The 21,897-nt window shown below is 41.8% G+C and overlaps 2 protein-coding genes and 1 long non-coding RNA gene across 8 annotated transcripts in view; 1 reads left to right on the top strand and 2 right to left on the bottom strand.

Moving 5' to 3' along the window:
* DHRSX (dehydrogenase/reductase X-linked) overlaps positions 1 to 6,281 on the bottom strand; it is a 160,549-nt gene extending 154,268 nt beyond the window's left edge. For 3 of the 4 annotated variants that reach the window (XM_021546634.4, XM_085582182.1, XM_085582174.1), the window contains exon 1: positions 6,147 to 6,281. In XM_021546634.4, coding sequence (XP_021402309.2) covers positions 6,147 to 6,258 — 112 coding nt within the window. In that variant the 5' untranslated portion in view covers positions 6,259 to 6,281. The remainder of the gene's footprint in view (positions 1 to 6,146) is intronic. The other variant, XM_085582165.1, reaches the window with a different exon arrangement.
* Positions 1 to 21,897, bottom strand: part of ZBED1 (zinc finger BED-type containing 1) — a 75,470-nt gene that overhangs the window by 27,542 nt on the left and 26,031 nt on the right. The window contains exon 1 of one of the 3 annotated variants that reach the window (XM_021546632.3): positions 6,147 to 6,286. The exons of 1 other annotated variant lie outside the window; for it this stretch is intronic. The gene's annotated coding sequence lies outside the window, so the exon portion shown is untranslated. Of the gene's footprint in view, positions 1 to 5,472; positions 5,641 to 6,146; positions 6,287 to 21,897 lie in introns of those variants that run through there. One more of the 3 variants, XM_021546633.3, reaches the window with a different exon arrangement.
* Positions 6,469 to 17,824, top strand: LOC146768745 (uncharacterized). The gene is made up of 2 exons (XR_014956073.1): positions 6,469 to 6,886; positions 8,256 to 17,824. It is a non-coding gene; the product is annotated as an uncharacterized LOC146768745 (long non-coding RNA).

Below are 21,897 nucleotides of genomic sequence, written 5' to 3'. Positions count from 1 at the left end.
ATTATAATCACAGGAAAAGCAGACAGGGAAGCATTAATAATTGTTATTATCCACATCAGCTGGAAAAAAATTTTGCAGCATTTTCATCAAAAGGCTACAGGAGTTGGGAGGGAATGACACTAGAGATGAGTATGATGATAAGGCAAGACTTGGCAATCTGTACCTTGATATCTGCACAGGAAAACGCTTCTTGTGCAGTCACATGCAAGTGCTACTTGAGGCCAAAAGGGCCTCTGTAAACAGTGCTGGCAGCTGGCACTCACCAGAGCTGATCTCACTACACCAAAAAGCCAAGTCACAGCACAACACAAATGCACTGACACTTCTCTATTTCTTCCACACCACAGTGACAACAACAAGCCCTTTTCCAGGGTCTTGGTCAGCACTGGGAAGGAGAAGGAAGACATTAGTTAGACATGGATGCAGCTTCCTTCACAAAAATCTAGAGAAAGAGAAGAGAAGAAGAATATAAGGAGCATCAACTGAAAACAATGGCATTGCTACTTCTCTGCTGCTCAGGAGCTGCACCTGTGCCCAAGCCTAGAAAGCCTCAAGTGGTAAGACTGACTGGTTAGGGCAGGAAGAAAGAATCTGACTTTTTCATACTGCTGCAAGGGAATATTAAAAAAAAAAAAAACCCAAACGTGTGCAAGCTTCTCTGGGGTGCTTTCTGCTGCTGGAGAACATTCACAAGAAAAGACGGTTTTCTCTTTGAACTACAGCTGGTATTTTGCAACATTTTCTGAATGTCATGAATGGAAAACCAAAGACAGGTTAACCGATACCATGCTTATCTAAACACAGCTGTTGAGAAGCAGAATGAGAGATGCAGGGCAAGCATTTTATTGGATTTGTTCTGAAGATTTACTTCTGGGTGTAGACACTTTGCATTTTTTCCTGAGGGAGGGGCAAAGTTCTGCCTGCTAGCATGCCTTCTACTGTGATTCATTCAGTGCCTTTAAGTTGCCAGGATAAACTATTGATTCAACATGGTAATGCTGCCTAATTCCAAACAAGTGCATATCAACAGCACCAAGGTATGCAATCCCACAAAAACGCATGATTTTGAAAGACCAAGTGGTGTAATGAGTAATGAAGTAACCCTGCCATGCTATCAGATAGTGCACTGTCATATCATATTGATAAATATTATCATAACTTTTAGATTGTTTCAATCCATGACATGGTGTCTCGAGGAAGCACAGAGGCTCATGGCATTTCCTTAAATCTTACAGTTTTCCCTGCATTTACCTGGCAATTCCTGAAAGAAAGGAGAAAGGCACCAAAATAGAAGAGTTGATGCATCTTTAATGTTTAGAATTAGTATGACACACCTTGGATCATAAAAAGTTCATCACCAACTTACAAAGTAGAAGTTATTTCAGAGTATGGGAGTGTTACAAAGTCACTGTACTCTTCAATTTTACGTATGTTACAGTTTTGCCTTCACTTTGTGATGTATCAGGCACTTGGCAACAGTGGCACAGAGTAGCATCGCCACAGCTAAAGATATGCCAGTATAATACAGCCTTTAGTAACAGCTCAAATATAAACTGCTCATCATGCCTGCCTCTCATTGAGTGTTGCACAGAATAAGTAGCATTACAAACACAAACCCAAACCCCGCACCTCTCATTTTACTCCAGGAAGAGGTAAACTTCTCTACTTTCAGAAAAACAGTGTTCAGTCTAGTCCTGGCAAAAACAACAGTAATCCTGAATTCCCATGCATGGGAGAGCAATTTTGGAGCACCTGCTGTTTCTTTCCTTTGCCTTCTCCACACAGCCGGTCAACACCAGCCAGTACCAGGACCGAGGCTTCTAAGAGCCTGCAGAGAGAATCCTCTGCTGGCTTGGCAGCGAAGCTGCCACAGGAGGAGGAAGAGTCCAGACTTTCTGGGCCTAGCACCACATCCCTGCTGTTCTTGGGGCAGGCTGTGCTGTCTCCTCACACCTCTCAGACGCCCTGTCTCATTCTCCTAACACAAACACAAGACTTCTCTCTCCAGGGCAGGCCTTGGGCCAAAATATGAATGCCAGTGATGTCTTGTGTCATGATGGCTAGTGAAAGCAGCTGTGTTACCCTTGCAGGCAGGGCTCGGCTTCCCCACTGGCAAAGAAAATTGGTTCAAAACCTGCACGACAGTCACTTGGATTGTGAAACCAAGCACAGGGATGTGAGGAAATGTGGGGTGTGCAGACACCCTGCAACGTTAGCTATGACTATCTGTGCATGCACAGCAATGGCACCCTGTGGGTATCCTTGTCCCACAACCTTTGCCTTAGTCACTAAAGGGGCAACTATAATGCAAGTGATTCCTCATTCTGAAACTAACTTAATGACTCTTGTAGGGGCATGCATGGAGAGAGGGTTTAACTGCTTGATGTAACTGCATTTTTGCCTGCCATCAATCCTTTCCACCTGATCATTTCTCTACCCACCTCTGGATGATTTACAAGCTGGAGCTCACGCAGCTTTGAGCAGGAAGTGCTCAGGCTCCCACTACACTTTACTCATATAAAGTAAGAGACCTCAAAATATGAATCAAAATTACGAGATGTATGATCCTAAATCAGTATTTCACAACTGTAAAGAAACTTGGTACAAATGTAGATACTGAGTAAGAAAAAACTGAGGAAACTTAAAAAATGTATGAAATCTTAAACACTTTTAAGACGAACAGGAGTCAACCTTTAAGGTCTCTTTAATTTATTCCACATAACCACATTCTTCAGATACAGCTTTCTACACATTACAGGTTCCAAATTTAACTACAAAGACTTCAAAACTACTACGTGACACTCAAGATTTAGGTTTCCCCTACTAAATTTCAATGAAATATGTGCAGTAGAAGAAAAAAATGCAGGAGGAAGATGCCAAATAAATTCCTTGAGAAATTTTTAATTATATGAACCATTTTTCTAATCAGTAGGATGATTTTTGGCGATCACCTTTCCACTGGTAATATCTTGGTGTCACAATTAATACTGGTTTCTCTTTTATCAATCCACAGATTAGATCTGTGTTTTTAAAAAGCTGTTTTAATCAAAAACTTTAGTCATGCAGGGTTTTTTTCCTCCCTCCAATTAATTAAGATTAAGCACTGAAAAGAAGTCCAAGCAGTAATTTCTAAGAAAACTATTAATAGTTTAAACCACTGAACACTAAAACTACATTTAAGCAGTAATACTGTTTATGTAATTAGTACTTGGAGAAGTATATTTAAGCTTAACTTAAGTTCCCCTTTATTTCGGCACTTTCCTCTATGTTGATTTTAGTTAGCAAAGCAATCACTGACTGCACACCCTGTTTGTAGTCTCAGCTCTGTATTTTTCCTTCCCTGAGCTTCAAGATCTGAATTTCAGGTCAACTTCCCTACTCAGTGTTGAGGTGGGGGACATTCACTTGAATAGAGAATGTTATGATTTTTTCAGCTTTCAACTCAAAATAATTATCAGGTTTTTGCACTGAACCTAGATTTCAGAGCTCAAATTCTTTCCCCCAAAAAAATGACTTGAATTCCATCTATAAAAATCAGATGAACTCCAGTAGGATGTGAAAGAACACAAGGGTCACTTTTAAAAGCACATGTGCCAAGAGCACACAACTCTTAAATTAGGGTAAAGAAAAATAAAAGTGAAACTAGTTTTGTTTACTTGGATTAAACTCCTGAGCCCTTCTTCACAACAAGGATAAGAAAGCAACCTTCTCTTGGAAAATTCAGAGGCAGAAGGGCTGCTCTGAGACCAGAACTTTTCACTCATCTGCAGAGCTGAAGGACACGCCAGCAGACATCCCTCTCTTTTAAATCTTCCAAGCAAGATCGGCAGCACTGCTGCACAGAGAGTGGGAACTCTGATATGGAAACTGGGGCCAAGGAAGACAGGATCAGAGGAATGCCTCCCGGTCCTGTCCTTCCCAGCTCCCCTTTGCCACTCCAAACTGTCCCAAGGAAGGCATCCTGACAATACAATGCCTGTACTTGTGAGAGTTATGGACACCCCTTAGAAAAGATACAGAAAATTTTAAACATACAGACCTTTCTGGACTACCATCTGAAAAAGGTACTCAGGGTTTTCTTACAGGAACTGTAGTTTACTGATCCAAGCTTGTTCTAAAAACACTTTAGCTTTTTGTTACACTGACATCACTATTTTGAAGTTATTATGGAAACAAGGTTCATCTGGGTAAAAAGGTTCCAGTTGTTAAGGTGAATCACTTCTTTAAGCAATGGCTGGAGACAGTGAATGAAAGCAAGGCAGCAGGTAACTGCCAAGAGGGAACTGCGTGCAAACAACTAACTGGGGAGGAAACCACTTATCCTTGGAAAAAAAAAATCACAAGTTAGGGCTCAAAGAAAACTTTTCACATCTGTCAAATGTGCCTTGGTCCCACTTAGGTAAGTGACATTTCCTAGATTGGATCTTCATTGCCTTGCTCTGGCATTTCCAAATTCAACACTTTTTTTTCAATAGCAAAGAGCAGAGTGCAACAAAACACTGGGTCACATTTTCATCATGCCGTTTCTCTGGTTCAAAAAAAGATTTGGAAAGTGTTACACACCCTAGGCAAAATACCCAAATTTCCCCTGCCAAGAAACGCTAATGCTAGAAAAATGCTCAGATTACTTCAAACCATACGCACATCTGCCCTTTTTGTCACCAGGGTCTTCTCGTTTGTTTGAGGGTTTCATTGCTGCCTTTTGAGAATGAAGAAGGGAATCCCAGGAGAAGAATCAGAACTGAATAAAAAGTACACCAACTCTACCCAAGGATGCAATGTGTGAAAAGATAAAGAAATAAGTTCCTATTGTGCGGTGTACTTGTTCCATCTCCTTCCCAGTACTTCAGATACTGCCTATATCAATATCCTCATCTGCCTGAATTCCTTACTGAAAGACTAGGCCCTCTCAATATTACATTTTTTACTGTTCCTCTGGTTAAAACTATCAACAGGGCCACAAAGGCTCGCTGATAAGGACAGAAGGTTAAAGGCATTGACTTCAATGCAGCTTTATCGTCACTCTGATGATAACCTACACATCTGCCCGAACTCATAGTTTGCTCTAAGTTTATAAACTCAGAAGCATTTTAGTCTTCAAGAGTTATGCGAGCAGATCATTGTTTTTTTTTTCAGATAAACTCAAAGTTTCCCCTAAGTTAGAATTTAACACACTGCTGATACAAATCAGAAAAGTGCAAAAACCTAACTCCTTAAACCAACAACTAACCTGAAGTCCCTTAGAAAAAACTACAAGTGTCACTCACTTGTCAGCTTAAAAGCTGTCAGCGAGTGTCAGCCGGTATCAAGTACTCAGCTTTTAGAGCACAGGTACGTTCACCTCCTGGAGCAGCCGAGACAGGGAAGCCGAAAGCGGCGGTCCCGACCGCCCCGGTGGGGTGGGGGCACAGGGGGCAGGAGCGCCCGGGCCGGAGGAGGCTGCCCGCCGCTGCCCGCCTTCCGAGCACCTACCTGGGCCGAGGGAGGCAGCGCCCGCGCGGCTCTGCGCCGAGCTCTCAGGAGACACTGTCAGAGAGCCAAAGAGAGGAAGAAGAGAAGGGGGACCCCCGGACCACAGAACCCCCACACCGCCTCCCGAGGCCACAAGTCAGGCCGGCGTGCAGCCCGGCGCCCGTCCCGGGCCGGCCCCCCGCCCCGCCCCGCGTCCGGGGCGGCCGCGGCCCGGGGGCCGGCCGGGGCGGTGGGGCCGGGGCCTGGCTGGCAGCGAGGCGGGGTGCGGCGGGGGCGGGACGGCGCCCCGCCAGCCGCAGCCCCCCGGGGCCCTTCCCTCGGGCAGCTCGGCGGGTCCTGCTCGGCCGCCGAAGGGGAGCAGGGGTGGAGTCGGGCGGCGGCGCCCGTGCTGGGGCCGCCGCGGTGCCTCAGCCCCTGCCCCGCTTCGGGGGATGCGGCTCGGCCCGGGCGCCCCCCGCTATGGCCAAGGTCGCGGCTGCCCTGCCCTGTGCCCTCCGTCCCTGCCCTGTCAGCCGCTGCCGGCTGGGCCCCGCGGTCCCGGCCCCAGGGCCCCGAGCTGCCGCCTGCCCCCGGTGGGTGGGGGAGGCGCGGCAAACTTTCCCCTCTCCGCGGCGGGGGCCGCCGCCCCCCGGCCCGGAGCCGCCCCGCCCCGCGGCGCTGGCTGCGGTGCTCACCTGAGGCCGGGGCGCACCGCGGCTGGAAGCGGCGGCGCAGCTGGTGCAGGATGACGCGAAGGCCGATGCAGTACACCCGGAGCAAGGGCACCAGCGCAGACAATAGCGACATGGCCGCCTCCCGCCCCGCGGCGGCAGCGGGCTCGGGCGCGGCGGGCACGACGCTGGGCGGACAGGCGGCCGGCGCAGCGTTTCCGCCGGGCCGGGCCGGGGAGCGCGGCGCGGCCCCCACCCACCCGCGGAAGGGAAAGCGCCGCCGCTGTCACAGCAGCGCTCGGGCTCGCCGCGGCTCCCGCCCTTCTGGGCATGTGCGGCGGCGGGGGAAGGGAAGGGAAGGGGCGGCGGCGGCGGCGGCGACAGCGCGGCGGCTCAGCCCCGCCGGCCGCCCGAGCAGCTGGGCAGGGGGACACGCAGAGGGGCGGCGGGCGCGACCCAGCAGCGCGGGGGGAGGCGGCAGCGGCGTGACAGCCCGCCCGCTGAGGGCGCGGGGTTGGGGCGAGAGACTCTGCTGCCACCTCTGTGACAGCCACAAGCCCGTCCGTGCCGAGGCGGAGCGAGGCACACGGCGTTGCTTCAGGATCCCGTGGCTGAAGGCGCTCATCGGGTTGTCTCGCCATTTCCCTTCACTCTAGCACAAATGAGGGGCTGCTGCGGATCCCCACAGCGTCGCTGGGTCTGGGCACGACCCCTCTCACCTCGGGCATCCCTCAAGCTCACTCCTCTAGAGGTCTCAGTTGCAGGTACCGATTTCTCCAAATGCAGCTTAGTGTACGGAGCTTTCCTACCTCAGAAAGGAAACCGGAACTTCACATCTGTCTTAAGAATGTCTTATTTACAATGATAACTGGTATATCGCATGCTATATCGTGTTGTCAGTTTTCAATACTCAGCCGTCGTCTGAGTACTCGGGATAGAAAAGCGGGTCCTGCCTACCAGTTCTTCTGGTAGATGTCTGGTTTCGGCTACAGGAAATAGAGCGTCTAGTCCTAATGCCGTGGTTTTCATTCACAGAACCGGTGGGTTTTCAAAAATGCAGATGAGCTTCAGTATCGATACAAACCAAAATCAGTCATTGCACAATAGGAGACGTTGGCCCATATGTTCAGTTTCAAACCTTTAGGTAACTTTTTGTGTCCGAGAAAGATGGGAAGCCATACAAAGTTCTGGAAGTGTATTTGAAATGCAATCTCCTAGCCTTTAAAAAAAACCCCACTCCATACTTTCTAAAAAATAGTGCAATTAACAACATACTTTTTCAGTATCTTGTTACATTGCTCAGCAGAACTGACTTCATACCTTCTGTTAGAAACACACATAAAGTAAAAGCATAGTGTATAGTTGCTCCAGGACAAAACCAACCATTTAATTTTATGGATCTCTGGTGATTTTTTTTTTTTTATTAACACAGAGAATTAGGCAAACATAAATGATAGACATCATTAAGTCACATCAATGAGGGATTAATTCTTAATGTATATTTTTGCAACCATGCATGGAGTAGTAGAAAGAGCAACACATAACACAACATGAAAGAAGAAACACATTAACTAAAGGTGAATTATTCTTTCAGCTTATCTCAGTAAAAATCAAATCCCAACTCTTTTATGTTGCTTTACATCCTTTTCTCACAGCTACACCATTAATGAAAGCCCTTTCAACATTAAACTGTGAAACTTGCCTACAGTGTATTTACACAATCTGTATATAAATAAACCATACTTTCTCAGATTTTCTAGTATAATAAAATCAATTGATTCAAGATACTGCGATAAACACTCCTCTGTCTTTTTCAGACAATGCTATCCAAGGAATGAGACTTAAGTGAGGGAAAACTGATGGGTTAACATTACAATCTTATTGGACCCACTCCTTTTTCTCAGCGTGTTACAATGATTTTCAGCCCTCCATGGTTCATGAGTACAGTGTTACAGAAAAGATGAGAAAAAATTTTTTCCAACTGTATCTTAAATTATTTTTTTCTAAAGGCTAATGGGGCATGGAGGAGGAATGAAAATAATTACAAAAGGCTGCAGTCTTTGATTCTTTGCAAATAGTCTTCTAATACATGCTTATTTTAATCAATACTTTCTTTTGTTTGGTTTTCAACAGCTTGCATCTTATTATTGACACTTTGGTTTTTCTTGCAAACATTTACTCCAAAGCCTCAAGTATTCAGTCTGGAATCTCATCCATCTACTTTAGATATGTCATTGAGACATTACCTCAATGAAATTTTAGGTGTCTTAGCCCTGGAAGGGACGAAAGGAGCAATCTAATTCCTCAGCTTTGCTGTGTGGGTAGAGGACACAGAGAGAGGCACTTCTGAAGACCTGCAGAAAATGACAGCTTTCTTTGAGGCACTTAGAGTGCCTCCTTCTTTCCACTGACTGCAACTGAACTCACAGTGCCAGTGGGCAAAGCCAGCCTGCAGCTAGAGCACTGATATCCTCTTGGAAACTCATCTGAAACACTCCTAACACTTCATCAACACAGGATCCAGCCTCTCTATCCCTACTGCAGGACTGACGTTAATGAGATCACAGCGCTTCCACCCACATTTTGCATAAAGATGCAAAAACTTGTAAGAAAGGAAGTGAGTGATGTTTTTAGACTCTAATTAAGCCCTGAGCTCCAACTTCTCATCAGAATGGCATAATCAGCAACCATCTATCGGGGTAGTGTGGATGGTGCTGCAACTGAGCACCTGTGTAGCCTGGAACACATGAGGCACAGGGCCACATCAGAGAAGACAAAAGCAAACCCAAGGTTGGCCTAGCAGTCCAGATGCTCTCTGGCACAAGGTGGAGAGTTAAAAGATTATGCTTTGTTTTTCTTGTCTCCTGTATGACACGTCTTTTCCACATGTGAGTTTTTTCCTCTTGTTTTTTTTTTCTCTTGAGATGAGAACTGGAGCCAATAACTCCTTGTGGATACAACAGTAGGAAAAGTTGATGCTTTCTGCCCAAGCATGGTGTAATAGTTGGGGTAGTCTTGTAAAATGTCAGTGACACATCAGTCCCTCTCTAATGGTAAAATGTACACTTGCACTCCTGTGCTTAGCTCAAATCATGCTCTCAGTCTTATGCACCTGTGTGGAAGCTGATGGCCCATGTCAGAAAAAGCCAGACATAATTCTGACTGCTGCTAATTTTTCAGGCTTCTAAAAGGGATTTTAAATGCCTGTCTTCCTAAGCTGGATTGTACTGGGACTTGAGGCAAGAGATAAGTGCCTATCTTCCCAGAACAGCACCTCCTTAACATGTGTGGGTGAATATAGTTAAATGCCTGAGGAGCTTTCAGGTTCAGTAGGGAGTTGCTCACAGTGGCAGTGTTGGAAAACAGTCAGTTGGGATTGCATCTGGAATTCATGGTAGGGGTTTTTGCACCTGCAGGCAATTTTGACAGGCTGCCGTTTTTTTGTTTGTTTGTTTGTTTGTTTGTTTGTTTTGTTTTGTTTTTGGTTTGGTTTGGTTTGGGTTTTTTTTTTTACATATGCCCTTTTTTTTCCTTCCTCTATACAAGAAGAGTAATTTTAGGTACCCTCAAACTAGACATCATCTTGCATAATATTGGGCACTTGAGCATAGCAGGTCTGTATGGAGCAGTAAGCTCTTAGGCAGCCTTCATAGTAGCTTGGGGAGGGTCAGTTACTTAGAAACTTCGCCAAAGGGAGAGGTGTCTGCAAGCTACACAGTAAAAGTCCTGGGGACTGAGAGCAGGCTCTGCTGTAGGCAATTATCTGATGGAACATACTGTTCTTCAGTAACACTGGGGAAGATAGACTGTTCTTAGACTGTTCTAAGATCAACCTTCTGTATAACAGAATGCTACAATATTTTCCCTATGAAGGAGGAATGGTTTTTGGTCCCTCTCAGCTTTTTGCAGGCATTTCACTTTTCAAGAAAATGGTCTCATTGGGAAAAAAAAATACCTTTGCCACTGTGGCTATAAGGAGGTGACACTCAGGAACGCAGTTAAAAAAAAAAAAAAAGCAATCTGAGGGTTTCTTAGCCTAGCATTTAAGTTCATGGGAATGAGCCAACAGTGTTCAAATCCACATTCCCTAAAGAATCTATGCTTTTTAGACTAGAGAAGAACAGGATGAAATATGGACTAATAAGTGCAGTTGAGTCTTGGAATAGAGACAACTTCCCCTCTTCCACAAAATGCTCAAACCACTCAGCTATTATGCAAGAAGCATAGTGTGCTGATTGTTCCTTCTGAGTTGTTCTTTTTTTTTTTTTAATCAACCATCTCTGCAGCAACTGTTGTATTTGTGCATCTAAGTATTCAGAGTATGTCACACTTTCAGGATCTAGCTGGTCTGAAAAGCCAGAAACATGAGTAGTTTGGTCTGGTTTGCATTCTCCTTCCCTCATACACCTTCTCCATATCAGGTAGTTTCTGAGCATCCCCTGTGAAGCTCAGTCAAGACTCAGAGGCCAAAGAATTAGAAGAAGGTATGCAGAAAAAAAGCAATTACAAATTTTTTTTTTTTAAAATGTCCAAACATATGTTTACCCACAAAATTTGCATAGAGACATAAATATAAAGCACGTGAGTTGCTAACAAACATACACAAGCTTGTGTTAAAAACTTCTATCATAAAACACTTAAAAATACTACATATATTTGGAATTGAGCAGGGGTATTAACAGGTCTCAAACTGTACATGGCAACTTGGCTGAAAGAAGAACAAGTCATATGGAAATTCTAGATGTAACCAGTATTATTTCAGCAGTAGAAATCAGTTCTTATGTAATTCCTGGATTTATTGGAAAATGTCTGTAAGTAGATTAACTGATTGATTAGCAGACATAAAGTTTCAAAAGCCCTTGACAAAATCCTGTGCACAAGGGATGATAAGCACTCATCATGGGGATAAGAACCAGCATATATGTGAAACAGAAGAATAGAAACAAAACTCCACAGAGAGTGAAACAGGGATTGATTTCATTAGAAAATCACAGCAAAAGAAGACCAGGGTGTCAAGGTTCTATTGAACATCCAACTCTGGCTAATATATTCCTTAATACCTCCAATGGGGTAAGGAAAAGCTGTTGCATTATAATGGCACAATGTTATTTCTGTTAGTCAGGACAGGATAGGAGCAGAGGAATTTCAGACATTTAAACAAGCAGGGTGAACTGGAAATATTCTAACACCAAGAAGATAATGCTATTAAATGAAAAAGATTAATTATACCCACTATGGAAATGGCTTTGTTGACGGTAAGTTCATATGTGTTAAAAAATATCTAGTGTTAATAACTGTCATGTGATTATTTCAGTATTTTTATAGGGATGTGTGCATGCACCTGCAGCATTCCCTATGCAACACTGCCCAACCCATAGCAAAGAGTATTTTGTTAGGGTTCAGCAAATGGACACAAAATTACTATGGTCCAAAGCAAGTTTTCCATGACACCCAGGTCTGCCACATGTCTCTGATCTCTTCCTTAGCAATACTGTAAGACAAACACATATTTCATCAGAAGTGTGGCTAGCACCATTCTAATATGAAGGACATAATAAATCAGAATCATTCCTCAAAAACTGGGCATTGTGAGTTGATCTGCACCTGTATTTTTGTTGCATCTTCTTGCAAGAATACTTGAGCGCCACATAAAATAATTTTGCTCAAGGCAAGATTTGTGGGGAGAACATAGCAGACCAGCTTTCAAGTACATTTAATCCTGCCCGTCCCCTTATCCAAACAGGGTTATGACAACATTGCTGCTGTTGGTATTGAAGATTTGGAAGGAGAGTGCACTGTTCTCATCTGTGCTGTTTGTGGGCACTTCCCTGAAGACTACACTTACTGGTGTTGCAGCTGGCCAGTCAACTTCAGAAAGCAGTGGGATTGAATCCTTTGAGGACATGAGAGTCTTGGTTTTGGGCATATCAGCTATAGTAAGCAGGTGACTCCATGCTACAAGCAGTTTGTCCTCTCACTGATGATAGATGGGTGACCAAGTCAAGGAAGCTGAGAGATGGAGTTTGAATGTCAAGATCTTCAGAGTTGGACAGAACTGGCCAAAGTGGCAAGCATTGTGCCCCATGCGCATGCCTGTGAGTTTGGGGCTGTGACTGATGCTTTAGACAGTGAGTGGAGGCACCTGCTGCTGCCAGAAGAGGGCAGTTCTTACCTGTTGTGAGCTTTTCATACAGCTTTTCATACAGCTTGAAGTGACCTGGCTTTGTTCCCCAGTCTGTCTGTGTGTGCCTCACATCAGCATGAAGATACTTTTCCACATGTATTCCTGTTTCAACAATTGACTTCTTAGATTGGATTCTTACATGTTGTCTTTAGGACCCACACTGCTTTTGCACTTGGCTCCTTGGAGGCAGGTTCTGACCTCAGTGCTGCCCCAAGCATGGGAAGAGCATCTCTTATTTTTGTTGATGTTCCTAAAGACTGACTGGGTGTTTCCAGCTGCCTGTCTCTAAGACTGTGGCATATGAGAGAGCAAATGCAGTGATGGGTAAAGAGATGTGTAAAACAAGGTGGAGGGTATATGAGGCCAAAACATGATGCAAAGGAAGACGTACAGGAGACAGAAGATAGGAACTGAGAGAAATCCTAGAGGTTGATTCACTTTGGTTTAACTTTGCTAAAAAATGGTCCAGCTCACTGCTAACCTAGATCATGTCATGCAGTGGGAAGGATGAAGATGGATAACCTTCTGGTCTCTAAGGTGAGGATGTTTAAAAGCAAGTGGAGCTGAAAAGCCTGGTGCAGTAAAATCATCTATCTTGTAGCAGCGCTGAGGTGAGGGGCAGCTGCCCCTCCCTGACCCCAGGCAGAGGTGTGCTGAGAGGTGGACCAAAACCAGGAGGGATGCAACGGTGACCTGAGCTGGGACGTGTCTGGGGCCCCATGTTATCTTTGTCCCTTCTATATCAAATACACTGGGGGATTATTGAGAGTAGGAAATGGTCTGGCAGTTCTTTAAGCCCACTTTACCCTTCTTTTTATCCCTTCCCTCTGGCACAGATGCTTCACACTACTCTTTGTCAATGGGTACTGTCTCCTTAATCTCCCTAGACACTTGTTACTGCTGCAGCTTGTTCATCTAACCCCTTTAGCAATCTCTGCACTGTTACTTCTCCTTGTCCTGGGACAGCCAATGCTCTCTCCCATTTTTCCCAATTCCGTCTCACTTTACTTGCTAATCACCCAGACAAACCTGTCTCTCTATCTGCCTACAATCACTGGATTCTCTGTTCTCTTGATCACACCTGCCTGTCAGTTGTCCAAAAAGATTACGTATGCTTTGAATTTTCCACTTACTTTAATAAATGAATGATTGCAGTGTTATATAACTTGTTTATGTTTGGCTTGTGCACTACTGGTTTGGACTTCGGATATTCTATAGCATTACATTAATTTACCAAGCACAAAGGAACTGTGTGAAAAGCTCACATGGCCAAGAAATTTACAGACTCAACATTTCAGATTTGAAGGGAAAAGTTAAACAAAAGAATAAGTAAATTCTGCTATTCTTGAGGGCACATTCACATATGGCATAGACAAGGTAAGAGGAGACATCTGATGTCTGAGGAGACATTTCTCATTCCTTGTCCTTGGGATGATCTGGGTCTCGGTAAACACTGAACTTTATTTTTCTTTCTTCATCTCATTTTCCTCAGTGTAAAAGCAAATCATAGTGTGATCATGTCAAATTGCCTTAAGAACAACTGCAGAGAATATTCAGCAGGGTTCACCCCTGACACTTTCTCCAATATTTGTCTGTGAGGAAGTGCAAAATGTTCCAGAATTGTAGTTTGACCCCCTAGAATGTGTGCCCTAGAAATTATCAAAGAAAATTCATTCTGCTTATAAAAAATAATTTAAAAGATGGAAAAAGCCAAGAGCTCATCCTGACAGCTGTTAAGAACACACTTTCAGTTTTGATTGATCACTGGAACATGCTCCCCAGGGAAGTAGTCATGGCACCAAGCCTGCCAGAGTTCAGGGAGCATCTGGACAATGCTCTTAGTCACATGGTTTATTTTTGGGCAATCCTGCAAGAAGCAGGGAGCTGCAATCAATAATCTTTTCAGACCCTTCCAACTTGAAATATTCTATGATTCTACATCTGATTCCAATTTTACATATGATATTAGTCTTCATATTTTTTATAGGTCATAAACTATTTTGATTATATGTAATCCATTACTTATGATAATTTAATTTGAAAGTCTATTAAGATGGCAGCTTAATTCAACATCATCATCACATCCCAGTCTGCTAAGACAGTACAGCATGAAATATCGTCCATTTTTTTAAATCTCTCACTAGATATTTTCAAATATGTAACAAAGTGGGTAATTCTTAGTCCTCCAGCTTCCCTGAGAGCTGAAATTGCTTGGAGCCTGATAGATGAAATTCAGATTCCCATGAGGTGCAGTGGTTAGAAATGGTGCATTTCAGATTCTGGATTAGTCTTGGCTTCATATTACTTTCTAATCTGCTGCTGCTGTTTCAGTAATATCAGTCATTTACATTCAGTATTTAATGACAATAAGCCTAACCTAAAGGACTCAGCTATTGCTGCTTGTATATATGTTAAATTCTTAGTGTCTGAGTTTGGGGATTTTTGTGCGTGTTTGTATGTGTAAAAGCATGTGTTTAAGTACCAGCAATATATTATAAAATTACATAGGTATTTTACATTAATAAGAAGTTTTTAGAACAGTTTTATAACAAGTATTTTTCATCAAGTAAAAAGTCTTAATCCAAACAAACCAACAATTAGAGAGATGACTTGCAATCTTTAAACCTACTTCTTAAAACTAGGCTATTTGTTTTCTAGAAACTTGCAAAAATACCATCACCCAGTCAGAACTGTCACTCTAACTGTTAATTGGTAAGTATAGGACAAGCTGCTTTAACAATAAAGAACATTTTATTCCATAATCCCAGCTAGAAGATGTATTCCTAACCCCTGACTTCACTTCAAAGCGGATTTATCTGAAGTCTAGATTACTAAAGTGAGTTTAGACTACTTCAGTAATAATAATAAAAAAGTATATACATGTTCATTGTAAATGTATATGCACATTAATGTGTACAGAGAGCAAAATAACATTTTCAAATTGTATTAAACATATGAATGGCAAAGGGCATTTCTTGCACCCAGGAGTGAATAGAGAAGTGTTTTAAGGTATTGGCTTATGCTGTTACTTCTTTACTCAAAAAAGAAGGGATTTTTTGTATATAAGTCACATTACAGCATTGTTACTACTTTGAATAAAGGAGTTATATTGGTTATAAGACTGACTAGCTTCAAAAAACTAGTGATGGAATCCAAATTCTCCTGATAACCATATAGTCAATTTGCAAGCCCTAGGAAATAAGTTTTTATCCATCAAAAGTATAAATCCTGAAGCCTTTATCACTGTTTCAGATTAAAGAAGAAAAACCCATACATTATGTACAGGATGAGTGGCTTAATGGTTCCAGTTTCACTAGCTTTTCTAATTGCAAAACAAGGGGGTTTTCTGCAACTTGCATGTTAGTTCTTGCACCCATTTCACTTCTGGCCAGCCTGCCTTTTATTGGGGTTTTGCTTCTTAATAATGAGAATATTAACAGCCAATTCACTGTGTTTTAGTTGGTTTGCTGGGCTGTTTTCTGTTTTTTTTTCTCAAGGAGAAGCCAGGATAAAAACTACATTTCATATCTGGCTTCCCTTGGGTTTTTTTGTCATGGTATCAGTATCGTCCTTGTTTTGCATTGTCTTGCAACCAACTGTTTACAGTATGTCATTAATAGCAGTCAAGGATCTGATTCTGTCTTTCTTGCTGAATTAACAGGGAAAGTATGAAGTGAAAGAGAACTTTACTGCTTCATCAAAATACAGTTTGTTTACAGAAAAGTGCACAAATTTGCCCATAATCAGCCTCAAAGAAATGGCCTCTTTTTTACATGCAGGTTGCATTTTTTCCTCTATTTAGTTACTAATTGTTCCTACTGCTAATCCAAAAAGTTAGTTTAAATCATGATGTTATGAAAAAGAATTTTACTCCGCTTCAGAAATGCATGTGGAAGAATTCATGATCTGTAGTTCAGGGACTGGATCAGGCACTGGATGAGATGGAAAATCAGCACAGATTTGTACATATCTGTACCACCAGCCAGGATCAGGTATCTCAGAAGGAAGTTTAAAATCTTCTCAGCAAACAACCTCCTACATGGTAATCTCTACTTTCTTTCTCCACCTATTATACTGCTATTAGTAATGGTTGTTATGTAAGATTCTGAAGATTTTATATCCTTTTATTTTGTCCTGTTGTTATTATTTTTTAATATATACTTGATATGTAGATGATACTCCAAAATTATTTTTTAATTTTATTGCCTCTTCTAGGTGTGGTGAATTTTATTAATATGATTATATATATCATGTCACAAAATATTTTAATATTTTATAAATTATCACCTTCTGATTTCATTGCATAGCCCTTTACTTTTGTACAAGGCAGGAAAGAAATTCTCAGTCTATCTTTAAACAATTTATTTTATAAACTGCTTTTTTGTCTTACTCAGTTCCTGTTTACTGTAAAAGGTCTTCCATGTCTCTTCAGAGGGAATTCACAATTCAACACAATCTGTTGATTTTTATTTAGAAACCCCTTATTCAAAATGTACAATGGAGTGTATACTGTAACTGAGACTTAAACATGGAAAGAGGTGTTGATATAAAGGGTATTTCATATATTTATAGAGCAAAACTGCAAGTGTAAACTAGGCAGAGACTAAAGGATGAGTAATAAGTGAACCACCGACAAGGGATGCTCTTGTTAAGGCCTGCACAGCATCAGCTAGTCGTGCCAGGCTGCTGTCTACCCTGATTTGAACTGCAAGGTCATATGAAAATACAGATGACAACTGCTCTGGATGTTTTCCTGTAATTCTGCTCCTGGGCTCTCATGCTGTCTCCAGCACTGGTGCACCTCATTACAGCCATGCAGCCCTGGCATTAGAGGTTGAAATCTCTTCACAAGCTGGGAGTGATGAGATCGGTACCGCCGATGGAGATGAGCCAGGATATCTAATGCTGCAAAATGCCTTTGAGAGCATCTGCCCTCTCCTCAGCACACACAACTGCTCTCCATCTGTCCCACTCCCTATACTCTGGGACTGCATCACCCCTTCACCAGTTAGGCCATTATGCTGCTAAGGACAATTTGTAAGTAATATTTTGGTGCACTTTGTTTTTCCAATTATGTTTGTTTGCCACTTAAAAGAAAAAGTGAGAGTGGGAAAAGAAAGAAAAGAAAGGTATGGCAATGAGTTCTTGAAACAGTTTAAATAGAAGGCTTCGTCTCAACTTTTCCTCTTTAATTATCTGCTTCTGCTACTTGGAATTTTCAGGGCTATTTGAGCCCTGCAATAACTTGTGTGATTTATAGTTATAATGATTTATTTCTGCTGTAGGGGGGGGAACCATGCTGATTACTTCTGTCTTGTTTTTGCTGTGTCATTCCCTATGCTTGCAGTATGTACTGAAATGGGTTTTCTAAAAAGACAAAAACCCCCAATCAGTATCATTTTCTGAAAGGAAACGCTTGATGTACACATTGATACACAAGCTGCTAACTATATCATAGGTGAAAATAAACACACACACCTGTTGAGTGTATGTAGAAAATAAAAACAACTGGATGTAATTTTATGTGGTTGGTTTGTGTCCTTTGACTGAAATTCATTCACACCTTTAAAGAGAGACAAGAAGTACATAATTTTGAGTGCTCAGGAGGTGATTTTTGGTACTTTCAGGCCTCCTGCACAAAGGGGAACTTTACTCTTCTTTCAATATTAGCATTGTCCTTGCAAATAGAAATCATATTACCTTCAATTACATTTACTATGCATCAGTGGCACATTACTCACTTCAGGTTTGTTCTGTATTTATGAGAGGAGAATAGGTTTCACTACTCAGAAGATACATTCCTTGATAACTTCCAGCCATCAGTAAAAAACTAACATAAATTATTAGTGACTAAAACCCACATGCATTTGAAGTGTGGAGTAGTTTTGTCACCTCTGTCTGGTGACTCCAGAAATTGTTGTTGGTGATGATAGGAAATATTTGTATCAGGGGAAAACAAACCAGCAGGTATGCTCTGCTGCACATTAACTCATTTTCTTGTCTAGTAATCACTCCACAGATGGACTAGTTTTATTTATCAGCCCTCCTAGACAGAGTTTGGAAATGAGAAAAAAGTGTGTTACATTTACTTATTATATTGTTTTCTTGTTTCAGTCCATTCTCTGCAAAGCTTATATTTATTTTTCTTTCTTGTCTTGTACCTGCACTTGCAGCTTGAGGCTGTTGCCTCTGACCTTTCTCCAGAGAAACCCAAACACACGCTCTCATGTTGTGACTCTCCTCAGGAGCTGGCTGTTAGGGGAGGAGGGTCACTACCAGAATACCAAGCACTCCCAATTGCCACCCAACTCCAGCAGTCCTGGAAGCAGAAGAAATCCTCCTGTATTTTGTGATACTTAGTGGATTTGCAAAATCTTAGGCGTTGGCTATTTTTCAGTGTCCTTTTTTATTTGCCTATGGAATAAACCAATTGAAAATGTTCAAACTAAGATTTAAGACCTGTTGTGTGCCTAGAAAGAAATATATTTGTTTAAGATCAGTGGCAATTACATGACAAAACCCCTATGGATTAATTAGTAGAGTCAGCAAACAAATATTGGTTTCCTAACAGAGATTTCTTTTTCCGGGATTTTTTTTTTCCCTCTGATAATCTACCAGCCCCTCAAGCATATTTCTTCACCTCCTAATATTTTGAAAGGCACAGTCTCTGTCTCCTGCATCTTTAGCACCCACCAATTCCAATCAAAATATCAGCAATGAAGATGGATATCCCTGTCAGGCATCACTTCACCTCCTGGCAGAGCAAGGAAGGCAAAACCAGTATCATAAATCACTTTCCTTCAACAGTATAGTCAAGTGACATGAGAAGTTAAAGGTTTAAAATGAAGTTTCAATTTCACCTGTCACTTCCTCTGTCACAGAATGACAAAATCCCAGTGGATGCAGTCCAGCTCAAGGAAGGAGAGAGAGGCTGCATGGTCTTATGGTCCATATTGCCAACTATCTCCTGGCCTAGTACTAGTTGTGATCCTTAGAAATGTTCAATGTGATTCTATTTTTCTGTGGCCAGGAAAAGCCAATTTGCAGATGTTAGTATCTTTTCAACAGTTATATAAATTCCTTAGGCTGAGAATTTTCTCTGGTAATGCATGAAGGGCAAGAATCAGAGCCCAGCAAAAATCAGAATCCATGGATTGCATTTGAGTAGGCTTCAATTCTCTTTGGACATGACTCCCAGCTGCAAAATGAAAGGGCAGAGCTGTAGAGAATATTCAAGAATATTGTAGAAAGGAGGATAGGGAGGGATGGAAACACCCAGCACTTTTTCAGGTCTGTAAAAACAGATGACAAACAGAAAATAAAGCAGCAGCCAAAATGACCTTCCAACACAAAATGTTTCCCTCCATCAATCCTAACAAAAAGGCCTTGCAGTAGGCCTCCATTTGTCTCTCTGAGCAAGCCAGGAGCCAATCCTTCCTCTCCTAAATCCTTGGGGACTTTTTCAGCCCTTAGAGTGGCCAGTCTGCTTTTGGCGTTGGTTTCCCAAGAGTGGAAAAAAAAAGAAAACAGTGAACACTGAAATGTAAATGCTGTAGAAAATCTATTATCCAAACTGTGACTCTTCTGCTTTATCACTAGTCACTGTAACACTGCCTTTGAGTCTCAAATTTATTTACTGACCATAATGCCCATGTAATTAAGCCATGATTTTGTTCCAGAAAGTGACCCTAGGTTAAAAAAAAATAAATAAGGGAAATAAAGGCATCACATGATTCCACATAACTGCAAATGATATCCTCAACTAACCTCATACAATGTCATGAATTGTCAGTGGGATTGCAGGGATCTGGAAGGTGGATTTGGACTGCAGAACCATAAATCCTATGGGACAGCAGCTACAAAAACACCAGTCAACTTGCACAGCCCAAGCCAAGCTGCAGAGCTGATATCATGCTGTAAATGTATAAAGTGAAAAAAATGTTCCAGATGGTGTGTTCTTCCCCTTAAATCCCCTCAGGTCTCACCCGGGGATATGCGTATCTCTAGACATAGTCATAAAAAAAGAGGCAATACCTAAGAAAAGAAGTCTAGTGTGTATATATATATATATATATATATATATATATATATATATATTTTAAAAAATTGAACTCATACTTGAGTGGTTTTCTGGAAAAGTCTTAAACTTTCTATACATATTTTTCTTTGGTTATCAATAGCCTATTTTTATTTAATTTCATAACCTAGGCAAGAAGGGAACAGATCAAAAAAATATTGTCATAAAAAGTCAAAGGCATCTTAGCTTTGTTAAGATCCCATTGCTGAAATGTATGATTTTAGAAAGATAGAGCAAAAGATTTAAATTACTAACAGCTATTTTAGAATAAATGTGTCTTGAATAAGTTGCATACACAGTAAGAAAATAAAAGTTGAGGAAAATTGCTCAAATAAAAAGCATAAGATCTGAATTTCAGTAGATTATTACAACATGTAGGCCAAAATGTTCTAGCTTCTATTGCTCTATTTGGCTTCAGAAACAAAAGTATTTAGGAAAATTATAATTCCAATCAGTAAGAATTTCCATGCTTGGGGAAACATTAATAATTCAACATGTGTTTTCATGCTGAATTAGAATTTAAAAAATCAAATTCTTCTCAGAGAAAAATCCTGAAAAATTATGATTTCAGGTATTCCATATAGATTCTGTCAAAACACTGCCCTACGTGTATCAATATCTGCAGCATTTAGCAGAAACACAGCATTTAATTCATTATTCCAATACAATTACAAAGTCAACAAGAAAGGAATAGGAAAATTTAAATCTTTCAACTCACAAAACAGAGTATTTTGATGCTGAACAAGAATATTGTGGAGGAGATTCTAAGCACTGTGGAGATGTCTGCATACTAGCTAAGTTTTGAAACCTTACAACTCCACTTCTCTTTGACATTATCCTGATCAGGAAGTCTGCCTTTCCTTCTTATTTCTTTCCTTCCTTTATTTTTTCTGTCTTTATATGATGATAAAACAATAAATGTTATTATGATAAAGCAATTTTACTAGGATATGTGATTTTTGAAAAAAATTATTTTTCTTTCAATGCCTTTATGGAAGCCTTCACATCTTAGGACTAATGTGCAAAACTGAATCCTCATAAAACTCAGGCAAGACAAGTAAGCAGATAAAATGATGGACAAAAAGAGATGTGCATTTCAGAGGAGAGCCAGGATTAGAAGCAGTGCAGCCCGGGGTTTTAGATTGGGCTTCAGAACGTCATGGGCTTCTGGAAAAAGAGCTCAGTGCATCAGTTCACAGAAGAGACTGGCCAGCTAAAGTGCTGTTCATAACCTCAACTTTTATATCTATTTCTGACCACAAAATTGATGCCGTGGGAGTGCAGGTGGGTGGTGCACCTGCAGGAGTCTGCTAGCTCAGATCCAAGCACACTCTTCTTGAGGCTGAGCTCCCGCCTGTTCCAGCAGCCTGCCTGGCTTCACCCCGGAGGCACCTGGGCTACAGAAGAAGGGGCTCTTCATGAGACACTCGGGTGTGCAGGTGTTCAGGCCATGCCATGGACTTGGTCCAAAGTAAAAACCCCTAGAGTACCAAATCCCTTTTCCTCCAATCTTC

This window comes from Lonchura striata, chromosome 1 (assembly GCF_050655825.1).
Source record: "Lonchura striata isolate lonStrDom1 chromosome 1, ASM5065582v1, whole genome shotgun sequence".
NCBI classification, from domain to species: Eukaryota; Metazoa; Chordata; class Aves; order Passeriformes; family Estrildidae; genus Lonchura; species Lonchura striata.
The sequence above is the reverse complement of the archived record's forward strand: the minus strand, read 5'-3'. Positions and strand labels throughout refer to the sequence as shown.